The 14,511-nt window shown below is 49.9% G+C and overlaps 1 protein-coding gene across 1 annotated transcript; it reads left to right on the forward strand.

The window, feature by feature from the left end:
* The first annotated feature begins 5,030 nt into the window (after positions 1-5,030).
* On the forward strand, positions 5,031-10,168 carry CCK (cholecystokinin). The gene is made up of 3 exons (XM_060021392.1): positions 5,031-5,164; positions 6,247-6,462; positions 9,756-10,168. The coding sequence occupies exons 2-3, from the start codon at positions 6,249-6,251 to the stop codon at positions 9,887-9,889; spliced, it is 348 nt and encodes a 115-aa protein (XP_059877375.1). The 5' UTR covers positions 5,031-5,164; positions 6,247-6,248; the 3' UTR covers positions 9,890-10,168.
* Positions 10,169-14,511: the final 4,343 nt, after the last annotated feature.

Below are 14,511 nucleotides of genomic sequence, written 5' to 3' on the forward strand. Positions count from 1 at the left end.
AGTGGGTTCAGTGGGGTCAGCTCTCCACCACCTCAGAGCTAGTGCTCTCAGGCAGTGAGGAGGTGGCCAGAAGCTGGAGCTGAAGCATTAATAAGCAAGAAAAGATAAACATGCTGCCCTACGGACAGGTGCGGACAATTGCCCCAAGGGTAACTTGGCAATATTTACCAAAAGTTTAAGTGTACATACTCTTTAATTCAGCAACTCCACCTCTAAGAATTCATCCCAAAGGTAAAAGTGTGCATGAGCAGAATGGTATATATTCAAGGAGCCTCAGTTATAACTGGAACATATTGGAAATTATTTAAATTTTTATCAGTAGGGCACTGGCTAGATGAATTAAGGCACATCCATCCAGTGGAATGTTCTACAGAAACAGGGGTAGAATTATGCCAACAATACAAAGTGACCTCCAATATATATTTTAAGTGAAACAAGTAAAGCAGAGAACATTACGTATTATGTGCTTCCAAGTAGGAATTATATGTGTGCGTGTGTGTGTCTGTGTGTGTGTGAGTGTTTGACACTTAATTGATTTGCTTGTATGCCCGTGGACTCTCTGTGGAAGAATTCACTAGAAACTAGAAGCAGTCCTTGCTTCTAGGGAAGGACAGGGGCGAGGGGGAGACTTAGTTTTAACTATATCCCCTTTTCTACCTTTAAATTTTTGAATTATGTGCATTTAATACCTATTCAAACCACTTTAATTTGTAAAATTAAGAGCCTTCCCTGATAAGGCTGTCTAGGAACAGCTGTGTCCTCAAGCATTAATTTGGAGTAGGAGAAACAGCCGCCATTGACCAGCAGCCAGGGTGGGAGGTGGGACGTGTCTCTGCTGGAGGCTGGGACATTGCAGGGACACTTGCTTGTCCTCTGCTATGAGGGGCCCGCTTCAGAGGGAATCTGGATCAGCAGGACCTCAAAGACTTCAGACTGCCCCTCAAAGAATTTAAGTCTCCCTGTTCATTAACTTTTCCCAATTATGGCCATAGAGGCTGCTCTTAAAACTTCTACAAAGGTAAGTGACCCAAAAGACAGGCCTGGAGACACTGGTGGATGGTTTCCCCGGCAACTACAATTCCTGTTGGCTTTTCAGTATTAGCTTGAAAAGCAAAGGCTCATTCTGCATGTGGGGATCAGTGGGCTGGGAGATGACCTCTCCTCTTTCCTGTCACCTGTTCAGGAGGCGACCTCCCATTTCTGGTGGCTCTTACATCCATGGCTAAAAGAAATGGTGTTACAAACAATTCCTGTGGCTATCTGGGAGTCCATGACCCAGCCAAGGGCCAACCAATGGCTTTTCATTCACCGCTATATGTCTTGTAAATCCAGTCAACTAAACTAAGAGGTGTTTCCTCAGTGAACATGTATTGATCACTTAGCATGTGTCCGGGTTCATTCTTGCATTGGGAGAATAAATCATGGCTCCTGTCCTCTGGCGTACTGGCAGATGAGATGTTCGTATAGATGAAGAGTTCAGTTAAACATCTACTGAGCAACTGCTCTCCTCCCAGGCTCGGGAGTGCTGGTTAAGATGTGTGTGCCTTGGGTTATCTCACAGAGACCTCAGCGGGATTGAGTCCACAGCAGTAACCCCCTCATTAACGTGCACTTGATTTTCTTCTGTCTCTTCCCTGCTCCTTCACTCCTGCTTCCTTGAGATCACTCCCAAGTAATCTCCCTACACCCAGGTGCTTGTCTCAGCCTTGCTTTTGTGAACATCTGAACTAAGACAAGAGATTCTGAGGGAACTCATCATTAGGAACAGGAAACTGTTCACCATGACCACAGCTACTTCTTTCTTTTCTGTCAAATTGCTTCATGTAACGGCAGATGACACTGGCTATGTGGGCCTTTGGAAAATTCCAGGGCAAATAATGGCATTTCTAATACAAGGTTAAGAGAAAAAAATTCAAGATCCCAAACAGAAGCCTTCAAACACATTTCTAATCACAGCAAACATTCTCCTGACCTCCTTTAAATGGGGATCACTGTAACAAGTTTAAATTCCATGAATAATAAAGTAGGAGTCTCTAGTAGGTCCCTGGAAATTCCACTAAGTTTTGTACAAAAGCAAAATGGACATATATCTTTGAGATACTTCCCACATCTTTGAGATACTACCTGGAAACGATCACATTCCTGTTTCAGGGACTGCTTTTGGGGATGCCTCCCCAACTCTGAATGGGACCTCACTAAAATTATTTTCACCACAATCAGATGGAAATTTCTAGATTCCAAACCAATAAACAGTCATAGGTTTTCTCTCACCTCTACTCTCTCCAATGATACATCTGGCTATGGTTCCCACCCTTTCAGTTCCCTGCATGAAGCTAGGGACCTTCCACATCATGGGGCATCTGAGTCCCAGCTGTGAGTCTCACTCAGTGATAAGAGGTTGGCTGGGGCTGGGGTGGGGGCAACAGAGAGGGCTCTGCCCTTTTCTATTCCTTTCCTGAGACAAGGGTAAAATTTAATTGCCATCTCACACTTGGGAAAATAGAGAAAGAACCTCCAAACAAGGTAAAATTCCATTACAACTCCCCTGGTCTTTATTCGTACTGAGAAGAAAAACCATTTCACCTTAACATGAGCAGTGAGGTCTACACGTCAAAGACCCTCACAGAGGGACCTCAAGCAGGGGTTTGCACGTGTTCATGCAGATACCCTGCCCAACCCCCCTCATACCCTCACCCGGCTCTACTTTTTCTCCTAAGCATTTGTGACCATCCATCACCTACTGCACCTGCTAATATTTTTCTTGCTTATTATCTGTCTCCCCAACTAGAATGGAAGCACCATAAGTGCAGGGATTTTGCCTGTTTTTCTCTCTGTTGTAACCCAACAGTGCCTGATAGACAGTTGGTATCTTCAGTAGTATTATCCTGAAATTAGACAAAAGCTTGGGGGCAGGTGGTTTATTCGGGAGATGATCTCAGATACCAGAAGTGAGGAAATGAGGAGAGGACAGACAGGACACAAGGAAAATTGTTCAATAAATGTTAACTAAATGGATGGAGGGAAGGGGGTTCAGTAATTGGCTTACCCTAAGGAAATTCTACAGCAGTGGGTCTCTAAGTGTGGTCAGGGAAGCACCACCAGCAGCATTAAGGAACCTGTTAGAAATGCAGATTCCTGGGCTCTACCTCAGACCTACTTGAATCAGAGACTCTGGGAGGTGTTTCAACAAGCCCCTTAGGTCAGCGGTCCCCAACCTTTTTGGCGCCAGGTACCGGTTTACCGGAAGACAATTTTTCCACAGACCGGGGTAGGGGTGGGCGGATGTTTCACGCAGTAACGCGAGTGACGGTTCAGGCGGTAATGCCAGCGATGGGAGCCATGGAGAGCGGCAGATGAAGTTTCACCAGCTCGCCCGCCACCCGCCACTCACCTCCTGCTCTGCGGCGGGTCCCTAACAGGCCGCGGACCGTTAGCGGTCCGCAGCCCGGGGACTGGGGGCCCCTGCCTTAGGTGATTATGCTCTATAACAACTTTTGTGTTCTCAGACACTTCTTGGCCACAGTCACAAATCAAACGAGTTTCCCCAACTGAACTACACAGCAGCCTCGTGGGAAAACCACTGGAAAACATCTAATCTGCAGCTCTGTTTCAAAAATGTTGCCTTTAGATTGCAGAAATGCAGCAGCTTCTAGAGTTTAGAAAGGGGGACGGCAACCAGAGGCGGCTCCCCGCCAAGCTCCCTGCCCCGCGCCGGCTCCCCACCCACTTCGATCCCTACAGTCCCACCGTCCCGGGAGCTGAGTACAGATTCCCATTTTGAAAGAATCACTTCCAAATCCTTCTCCGGGAGGGAAAAAAGGGGGAGGAGTGGAGGATCCCGGGAGGGGACGAGGGATGGGTGGCGACCCCCAAGTCCCAGGCTGGAAGGCCTCGGTGCGCTGAGGCTCCAGGGGTCTGTGGAGGAGCCTCGGCCAGGCGCTGCTCCTGTTCGCGCCTAGGTTGCCGACGGTGAAATGGGGTTGTCAGTGACTTTTGCAGGACGCGGCGAACTGGAGCACCAACTAGCGGACTCTAACCCAAACGGTTTCAAGGCGGAGGTGGATGTAGACCCCTACGGCGCACTAGCTGGGGGTCGCCTAGTTACGGAGCCAGGGACGCGACCGCGCAGGGAAGGGCGCACAGCGGCCCGCGCCACCCGTGTCCCTACCAGGTGGTGGAGTGACGAGGGGCGAGGTCCTTATTTCAAAGCCGGCGGGGACCGGGCCAGGTGTGAGAGCTCGGGTACTCAGGGAAGGTGGGAGTGGCGGATGCCGATGCCAGAGGGGAATGGGGACTGGGAGGATTTGGGGGACACTCGCTGACGCCACTTGGCCACAAGGAGCCATGGCCACCGCGGGCAGGAGGTAGCTCCGCTCGGAAGAAAACACAGCCCTTTCCCAAACTCCAGGCAAAGCCCAGTGGTCTCATCCTCATTTTACAGCTATGTGAATCGGGGCCCAGGACTCCAACAGCCAGCCGTAGCCGAGCCCTTTCACTGACCCGGGAACCCTTGCCCTCGGAATCCTGGAGAACTTCGAGGGCTTTTCATGCGGCTGAGAACAAAGTGAAGACCCCTCTTCCCTCCCCCGCGGAGGAAGCCCACTCTCGGGTCAAAAGACCAAGCGGGGCCAGCACTTCCTTCATCTCAGAATTACACTTTGCTGACACCCAGCCTGGTCTAGCGTCCCCTCCACCCCACCCCCAGTTTCCCTTCTGGCCCCTCTGGTCCCCCGAGCGGACTATAGGCGCGCGGGCAGCTTCTCCATCCCGGAGGAGGGTCCCCATTCCTAGGTCTCCCGCCCTGAGAGGGGGAGCTTCGAGCTGCAATGGGCAAGGGAGAGGGGGTGGGCCTGGCTTGGGGAGGAAGCTCTCCCGACAGAGACAGGGCTGACGCCGGACACCCCGCCTGGGCCAGGTTCACCCGGCTCCGCTGGGCCGTTGCCCCCTCTCTCCCGGCAGCCACCTCAATCTTTTGTCGCCCCGGTTGCCGCCCTCTGAGCACGTGTCGCTACCCGGCTGCGTCAGCGCTGGGTAAATAGATGACTGGCCAACGGCTCGGGCGGGGCTATTTAAGAGGCAGCCTCCTGCCCGCCTACCAGGAACTTGGCTCGGCTCCCCCGCTGCTCTGGCAGGAACGCGAAGCCGGTCGTGTCCTGTTCCGAAGGTAGGTTCCCCGCTTTGGGGGATCCAGGTGCCAAGTGTCCTTCATCCAAGTGAAGAAGGGTGTCTTCACGTTTGTGCCCCTTCCGTTTCATTTTTCTGTTTTCTGTCTCTTCTTTCCGACAGCTCGAAAGACATCTCTTGTAGTCAGAAAGGACAGTGCGGGTGGGTAGAGCTGCTTTAGGGACTTCTGCTCGCCGGCTTTGTTCTTCTCTCGCGCAGGCAACGCGGGAGTATCTGTCTGTTGGCTCGGATTAGCATGTAAATTGCGATTTGCTAGATGTTACACATCGGAGCAGTCTACTTTGCAATCTTTTCAAATAAACTACCGAGAGGTTTTAAGATTTAAATTCATTTTCTGAATACTGCAGGGAAATTCAAGTCTTTGGGGGATAGAAACGTGTGTGTTTTCTCTGCCGGCGGATCTAAAATGCAGCGGTGCTTGGCTGAAGCCCGATGACTGAGCGCCGATTTCTGACTTTCTTTAAAAAAAAAAAAATCTGCCTGTGCTTTGCGTAGTGGCTTATTGCCAGTTCCCATGTACACCTTGAAGAAACTTGAAAGATGTGACTTTTATTTATTGCTCCCACATTTTAAGCTGTGCTTCTTGGTTTTTCACCATTTATTTCCCTATTGGAAGCTTCTTAGCTCTCTGGAAAGGTGCTACTATTCCTCAAGGGTCTCATTTCTCCCACAGAGTCTTCTCTTTAGGATAATTTTCACTTATCTTTAATCTCTTGCTTTTCCAGTTAGGAGAAGAGAGACGACACTCTGTAACACTTCCTCAAACTAAAGGAAAACAGAAGACATTCCTTCTGCTAAACAGGGCAGAGGACAGGGTCTCTCTCTCCTTCCCCTGCACCATTGCCCAGCCCCGGCTGTGGTTCCCCCCAAAGATGAGCGCGGTGAGCCCGGACGCGCGCGCTGGGGTCACGGCTCCCTCGTGCTTGCACCTGCCTGGCGGGTCCCGAGCCCCGCGCGTTTGGACTGAGCCCCCTTCTCCGTACCTCGGGGGCCCGACCCTCCGCGAGAGCCCGCGGAGGACCCACCTTTTCATTCACGTCCCCTCCCCTCTGCTCCCCGCAGCCATGAACAGTGGCTTGTGCCTGTGCGTGCTGATGGCTGTCCTGGCGGCGGGCGCCCTGGCGCAGCCCGTGCCTCCCGCGGACCCCGCGGGCCCCTGGGCGCAGCAGGAGGACGAAGCCCCGCGGAGGCAGCTGAGGGCCGTGCGGAGAGTGGACGACGAATCCCGAGCGCACCTGGGCGCGCTGCTGGCCAGGTACATCCAGCAGTCTCGGAAAGGTACGCAGGCCGCCTCCCTGTCTCTCCCTTCTGCCTCCAGCAGGAGCTAAACAAGCCACACTTTTCTCAGCCTCCAAGTCTTTCTCTAGGAATAAGGTGATTCAGCAGCTCAGTAGCTGAGTGGCATATGGACAGCCCTGTCCCCTTCCTGGGCCTGGCTATCTCCTCTGTAAAAAGGGCATGAGGGTGGGTTCCCCTCGGCCCCTTCCGGGTCTTTCTGAGATTCAGAGGGAGGCTTATTCATCTCTAGAATTCCTGGAAATCATGATTTGGACTGGGGCAGGTTTTTTCCTACCACCTTTATCCACAGTGATACTGATGGCGAACACACTGACTGGGGAGCGGTATTTTAAACTGGATCAACACAGCTGGACCATAAACCACAGCTGCTGGGAGGGGTAGGGGTGGGCTCCATTCCCACGGGGCTCTCTTAACCTGCTGTTGTGCCACGACCTGGATTTGAAATTTAACTCATGGCTTGATGAGATGGGGAGAAAATAAAGGGCTTGGCTCTCCAGAATCTCCTATAATTCCATATGAAGGTGAGAAGGGACCTTTTTACCAGGGGATTTCAGAAGGAAAGAATAGAAGATGATTTGTTATATTTCATCCTCTCATTGGGAAATTGTCCCAACTACCATCTTCTATGTTGCTTTCCTGCTAATTAAACGGAAAGATGTGGAAATACTAGTCAGATGACAGAGAACATCCGAAAATTTGGGGGGTGCCTGCTGTTTGTCTGCCTGAAAGTAGTTTAGTATCTGTCGTTGGATATGGGTTGAATTGCAGCCAGACCAGCCTGAAATATCGTAGGCTTTTCATTGACCATAATCTGGAAGCCCCTTCATACCTTCAAGAAAGACCCACCAGAAACAGTTGTGGGTAAAAAAGCCGATTACCAGATGATTTCCCTAGAACTGACACTCGACAGTGGCTTTAAACCACAGATCTTAGCTGGAAGGTCCTTCCTGGTGCCTCTTCTCAGCCCTTTGCCTTCAGCCTGCCGTGACACACAAACTCATATGGGAATACCCGTCACTTGGAACTTTAGCTGCCAACACCCAGGATCAGCAGTAACTAGAAAATAATCATGCTCTTCTATTTGACAAATATGAACTAGAAATAAGTATCTACATCTATAGAGTTTCTCTGACTGTTTTACACATTTTGAGATGACAGTGAATATTTACTCAACTAGAGTATATATTATGCTTAAAGATTCCAAACAAGAAAACGCACCCTTTGGGGAGTGCTCAAGAGTTTATCATTAGAAACTGTCTGTAGAGCTTTCCATGATCTGAGGAGAAGCAATTCTGTTAGTGTACACCTGCCCCAAGTCCAGCAAAGCCCAGTGCTACATCTGTATTGTCTCTCTTCATCCTCACAACAGCCCTGCACAGTAAGGTCTATTATCCTCCTTGTGTCAGTGTGGAAGCTGGGATTCTGGAAGACTGAGTGACCTACATGAGGTAGCACATCTAGGCAGCATCAGGGTTGCGAGTCTACTCAAGTCCTGCCCTTCATTCAGCTTCCCAGCTGTACTGTCCATTTTACGAGATTTAAAATTTCAAGGAGCCCGGACCTTCAATTGTGTAAGTCAGGTGTAAGTGCCTACTCTGTGTCCACTAAGTGAGTGAGGACCCTGGTAAACGCACAGAACCATGTGTACGTCAGCAGCAACAGGCAGGAGGATGGGGCATATTGTGACTGTGCACAGATAACTGGGTCTGAGAGTTTGGCTGAATGCAAGGACTAATATTTCACCTGAAAGTTGTTGAACAATTAAACAGCAGGGGCTGTTTTTCCTCTGCGTAGACTGGGGATACCTGCAAAGGGGCTGGAATGGGCTGGGGTGACGCTTAGTTCCAAAGCTGGGAATTAATGGAGTGGGGGGTGGGGGAAGAGAGAGGGGAGAGGAAGAAAGGGTGGGGATATAACCTGCTCTGTAGGGTTGTTTCTGGTTTTTAATTTAGCTAGCTTTATTTGATTATCCAACAAGACAGAATACCTGCTTCCGCACTGTCATCAATGAATAAGCCATGGTCTGACTCGATGCAGCCTGTGGGCAGGAGTTGGCAAGGGCAGCCTTGTACAGAAGGGCTCAATGTCAGCTGTGGGACCACGGTGGCTCCCAGTACAATAGGAACCATCGAGGGATCCTCCACCCCTCTGCCCTTGAAGCCACCTGGGCTTTGCCTGTCGAGGTCCCTGAGGGATCTTTCTTGGCCCTTAGGTTGTATAAGAGAAGGCATGATACTCATTTCCTACCCAGGAGACCACTCTGTGTGATCCGTAGGCCAGGACCATCACACGCCTCATCATGGCCCTATCCACTCAACGCGAATCATTCCTGGACTCACGCTGTTCCTAAGAACTTAACTCCCATCCCTAAGGGCCCATTTCAGGTTCAGTTATTGCATTTTGGTCAAAATGGCTGAATTAAATTACCACTTTGTTCTGCCCGCCCTTCTTTGAGTGTTACTGAGGTGCTGAGATTTTAATCCGATGGTGTGCCTTTTTCTCAATACCATTTTTTTAAAAGAGAAGGTAGCTTTCAAATTAATAATTTTAAAACAGTATTTATCTAGCAGTGGGACTGGATTCCATTTTTTAAAAAACATCCTAACATCAAAATATCGTAATTGCATTACCTTAAAAAGAGTCAGGGGGCTTCCCTGGTGGCGCAGTGGTTGGGAGTCCACCTGACGATGCAGGGGACATGGGTTCGTGCCCCGGTCCGGGAGGATCCCGCGAGCCGCGGAGCGGTTGGGTTCGTGAGCCATGGCCGCTGAGCCTGCGCGTCCGGAGCCTGTGCTCTGCAATGGGAGAGGCCGCAACAGTGAGAGGCCCGCATAACGCAAAAGAAAAAAAGGGTCAGGCAGGCTCAGGGATATTAAGGTGTAAACTTTAGAAGTGGGTAGTACTGGGGAAATCCTGGGTTAGCACCTGCTGAGAGCCAGCTACATAAGGGAAAACACCCCTAGGAGTAGAAAAACCTAGGCAGGTCCCAGCTGTGAAAGGTGAGAGTGAATGAATTCACCTAAATTCATACAGATCGCAAACCACACCCACGACTAGAAAAGACTACCCTGTCTCCAGTTAAACAGACATGGGTCCTTCTCCTCACTTAGATTTTGGCCCAGCAGTCCCACTATCTTGATACCTCTTTGATACCTTTCAGAAGGTACGTGTTATGTTATTGTCTGGCCTTTTCTATTGTTTTCCTTTACAAACTGAACATGTGATGCTCTCAGATATAATGGTCCCGTTTCCTTCCTCTCTGCCCCTTGTAGCTCCTTCTGGCCGAATGTCTGTAATCAAGAACCTGCAGAGCCTGGACCCCAGCCACAGGATAAGTGACCGGGACTACACTGGCTGGATGGATTTCGGCCGGCGCAGTGCCGAGGAGTATGAATACACCTCCTAGAAGACCCAGCCTTCATCAGCACAACAGGAAGCAAACTCCTGACTCAGAGGAGGCAGAATAAGAAAACAATCACGCTCATAACTCGTTGTCTCTGACGTCTGACATTTAAAGTATCTATTTATTAAGTGTTCAATGTGAAAAATCTGTCTGTAACGTTGTCCAATGTAACCATGCACCTTAGCACAAATGTACAAGTGGAAGACAAAATGTTTCCCTCATCTGTGACCCACACTCCCCGTTCCTAAAGTGTTGCTATGCTATTAAAGTGATTTCATTCTGCCCCTTATTCCCTGTTTCTACCGAGGGCAAAGGGTCCTTTAATCCTCAGAACATTCAAGGAGGGATTCCTGATGTATGCGTCCCAAGGAGGAATCCCTGTGGTAGATGGTCCCAGAAAGGGCTTGAGAAATGAGGGTCAGGCATAGAGCTGGCTTCTCTACTTCAGGCCAGGTAGCTAGTGAAAGGGTCTTCTGTGTCAGCCCTGGGCCCTGGGCCCCAGTGGGGCACCATTGCAAAAAAACCCTGCCCAGCTTATAGTGCTACTCGTTTGTCTGGGTGAATCCCAGAGAGGCAGCTGGAGATGGAGGTTTCCATCAGCCCATCCCCACGGGGTGTTCTCTGCCAGCTCCATCCACACCAGGGTTTCTCTGGGGGTGCTCTTGGCCTTTAAACAAATAATGGGGCAGCGCTGGTCAGCACTTTTACATGTATTGGACCTCTCCATGGCCCTGTGGCACAGAGGTTATTGTCCTTTTACAAATGAGGAAACAGACTCTGAGAGATGAAAGTGACTAGCCCGTGGTTCCCCAGCTAAAGAAATTCACAGACTTGTGGGCATATGGCTCCTAGGTTAGCGTGACCTCCATCGCTCTAGCACTTCTCAGACTCTGGAGTGGGTATGAGTCACCTGGAAATCTCGATGAACTGCACATTCTGACTAAGCAGTTCTGGGCTGTGGTCTAAGCAAGCCCCCAGGTAATATCTGGTCCTGGACCACACTTGGGAGTCACGACAGTATAGAAAAGAGTCTGATTACAACCCCTTGGGTCTCACTGTATTCCAGAGATGTATTGCCGGGCATGTTCTGGGGGATCTGATAGTTACCCAGAGCAGAAGCTCTCTTTTCACGGGCCACTCCCTCTATTGGGTCTCTGCCGGGATCAGCAGAGAGAACTAGTCCAAAGGGATGTCCAGGGATCATCTAACACCAGCCATCACACAGCAGCTTTTCTGTACCTCCTGGCTGAGGCCCCCAGGAACCCAGGGTTTTATCCAGCAAAGGCCGCAGGTGGCCCAATACAACAGGACATGCAGCCCCAAAGGGGACAGACATTGGAAAGAATGGTGGTAAGTTCAGTTTTCAAGGAAGGCATACTGCTGTTTGGTTCCATATCAGTTGGGCACCACCCAGTGACCATTCTGGGAAGTAGATGGTGGGCTATGTGTTACTTTAGTTCTCAAAGTCTTTGATACGCTAATTAGGACCAGATTCAAGTATGCATGGGGTGAGCCCTGGAGTTCATGAAGGACTATATGGGGTTGCTTTCCTGAGCTACTCCCTTTCTACGATCTCCCCAGTACTTTCCAGTTCCCTGGGGCTCCCCTTTTTGGTCCTCCACCCAAAAACTTGGGGCTCTGGTTACCCTATTCTGCCACACACTGCCACGTTTGGGCCCACGTTCAGGTCCAAGTAACAGAAGAATAGAGAGAGAAAAAAAGCAATGGGGATTGACTCCACCCTCTTGGGATCACAGCTCCTCTGATCCAAGAGCAAGTTTCCCCTTCCTTAGAGTTTTGGCCCTGGCCAGGCTCGTGACTGACTGCTACCACAGCAGCTGTATGTTTGCCTGGGGGCTGTGGCATGAAAGAAAGAGAAGAAAGAAAAAAACAGGGAATGTTCATGCTCTCTGGCCATTAGGAATTCCCTTTTTCACTCCTCGAGCCAGAACTAAGGGGCATCTCCTGGAGGTGTCTGTGGCCCAGACCCCACTTCTGGTCCTCAGCTGTGTTAGGCTCAAGAAAGACCCCCACTCATAGCCTTCAGGGACTGTCCCTGCCTCCTCTCTGCCCACCAGGGCCTGGGAGTTTCCACTGAAATTCTAGGATCTTGATGAACTATTATCTCAGATGTGCTGAAATTTAAAAACCCAGTTATTCACAGCACCAGCCTATTCTCTAAGATTGGGTGGCTTATTTTATTCTCTTAATTTTGAATCCTTTACTGTGACTCCCAAGAGGCTTCCAGTTTGGAAAATCCCAAGACAGCACAAATGGGATTAGTGACAAGTGGGATGTTACATCTAATCTAAGCTCCAAGACTAACAACTTCTCTACCTTTCCTTTCCACGGCTCACATGTTGGTCTGGGCACATGGAAGCAGGCAGAATTGGCAAGAGTTCAAGCCTTACCTGCCCTAACACCTCTGGACTGTAGCCAGAGTGACTCAAAGCGTTTGATCTTTTTCCAAGTTCCATTCTGGAAAGGATTCAACTGCTCTCTGGCATCACCTCGTGTGGACTGTTACAAGCTCTTCACTAGCCCGACAGCACTCAGGGAAGCGCACCTGTGTGTCAGGCACTATACTGATGTGGCAGGTACAGCAACCAAGAACTCCAGTGGGAGATTCACAAAAGCACAGTATAATGTTCCAAGAATGATGGCAGGTAATATTCAGAGGCTGGGAGAGAGCAGCAGAGCTGGCTGAATTAAGGGGCAAGACAGCTGGGCAGCTGCCCCAGGAGCCAGTCTCAAAGAGACATCTAATCATCACTGCAGCATTGGAATCTGGGTATCAGTGAAATTCTTCATACTCAGTAACTTAGCTAACTGAAGAAATGGGCATCGATTCCTCCTCTACAGAAGATGACAATGCCCTCAAGTGGACAGTTTTTTAAAACAACCACTCCTGTGGGTGCCAGCTTCTCTCCATAGAGAAACACGTTGAAATCTGCAGGATTCTCTTTGCCAAGCTGCTGGTTAACCCACCTAGTCAGCTGAAATTTTAAAACCAGATAATTCAGGCCCTCAGACTGTTTATTCTAAGAATGGGTGATTTATTTTATCTTAACGTTGGAACTTGAATATGACTGCCAAAAGGCTCCAGAGCTTGGAAAATCACTCAATGAAACTGAAAAGAGAACAAGAACCACCGACAAATGAAATGCTTTTTGTAGAATTAAAACCAAGAAAAAAAAAAAGGAAATCTTAGATGTATTTTAAAGATAACTTGGTAGCTATGGTTACTTCTAATTAGTGAGCGCCTCACGCTTTCCAGATTTGAGCGGAGGAAAGCTGAACTGAAAAACAATTCCAAGTTATTAAAAATGTTAAGTTCCAATGAGTGCATGTAATGTACTTTGGAAATGTAATTTAATGTCTGTTGAATCCAGTAATTAAGAAGTTGGTCTTGCATTTTGGATTTTTTAATTTTATTTTTTTCTGTAACTTATCATTATAACATGTTACAAAAAATATTGCCCCCGATAGATCAACTTAAAAAGCAAAACCAGGGGGGACCTTCAAGATAGCAGAGGAGTAAGACGTGGAAATCACCTTCCTCCTCACAAATACATCAGAAATACATCTACACGTGGAACAACTCCTACAGAACACCTACTGAACACTCGCAAAAGACCTCAGACTTCCCAAAAGACAAGCAAATCCAAACGTACCTGGGTAGGGCAAAAGAAAAAACAGAGACAAAAGAATAGGGATGGGACCTGCACCAGTGGGAGGGAGCTGTGAAGGAGGAAAGGTTTTCACATACTAGGAAGCCCCTTCGCAGGCGGAGACTGCGGGTGGCGGAGCGAGGAAGCTTCGGAGCCTCGGAGGAGAGCTCAGCAACAGGGGTGCAGAGGGCAAAGCGGAGAGATTCCCGCACAGAGGATCAGTGCCGACCGGCACTCACCAGCCCGAGAGGCCTGTCTGCTCACCCGCCGGGGCGGGTGGGGCTGGGGGCTGAGGCTCCGGGCTTCGGAGGTCAGATCCCAGGGAGAGGACTGGGGTTGGCTGCGTGAACACAGCCTGAAAGGGGCTAGTGCGCCACAGCTAGCCGGGAGGGAGTCCGGGAAAAAGTCTGGAGCTGCCTAAGAGGCAAGAGACCATTGTTTCAGGGTGCGCGAGGAGAGGGGATTCCTTCCCTGTCTGCCCACAGAAGGCAGAGCACTGCCTAAACGAGCTCCAGAGATGGGCGCGAGCCGCAGCTATCAGCTCGGACACCAGAGACGCGCATGAAACGCTAAGGAGCATTTCACCTCCTGCAGCCACCAAGAAGCCTGTGTGCAAGCACAGGTCACTATCCACACACCCCCGGGAGCCTGTGTAGCCCGCCACTGCCAGGGTCCTGTGATCCAGGGACAAGTTCCCGGGAGAATTCACGGTGCACCTCAGGCTGTTGCAATGTCACGCTGGCCTCTGCCGCCGCAGGCTTGCCCCGCACTCCAATTATAACTACCGTACCCCACACGCCCCAGCATGAGTGAGCAAGAGAGCTCTAATGAGCTGCTGCTTTAACCCCGTTCTGTCCTGGAACAGACCTTGGGGCCAAAACCAAAGCTGAACCCCAGGAGCTGTGCGAACAAAAAAGAGAAAGGGTAATTTCTCTGCAGCCTCAGGAGCAGCAG

This window comes from Delphinus delphis, chromosome 10, assembly GCF_949987515.2.
Source record: "Delphinus delphis chromosome 10, mDelDel1.2, whole genome shotgun sequence".
Classification (NCBI taxonomy): domain Eukaryota; kingdom Metazoa; phylum Chordata; class Mammalia; order Artiodactyla; family Delphinidae; genus Delphinus; species Delphinus delphis.

Bases quoted from the DNA above. Each gene is read 5' to 3' on its own strand.
- CCK (XM_060021392.1), top strand. From the start codon at position 6,249: ATGAACAGTGGCTTGTGCCTGTGCGTGCTGATGGCTGTCCTGGCGGCG. The intron at 6,463-9,755 runs GTACGCAGGCCG...TGCCCCTTGTAG, and splicing joins CATCCAGCAGTCTCGGAAAG to CTCCTTCTGGCCGAATGTCT.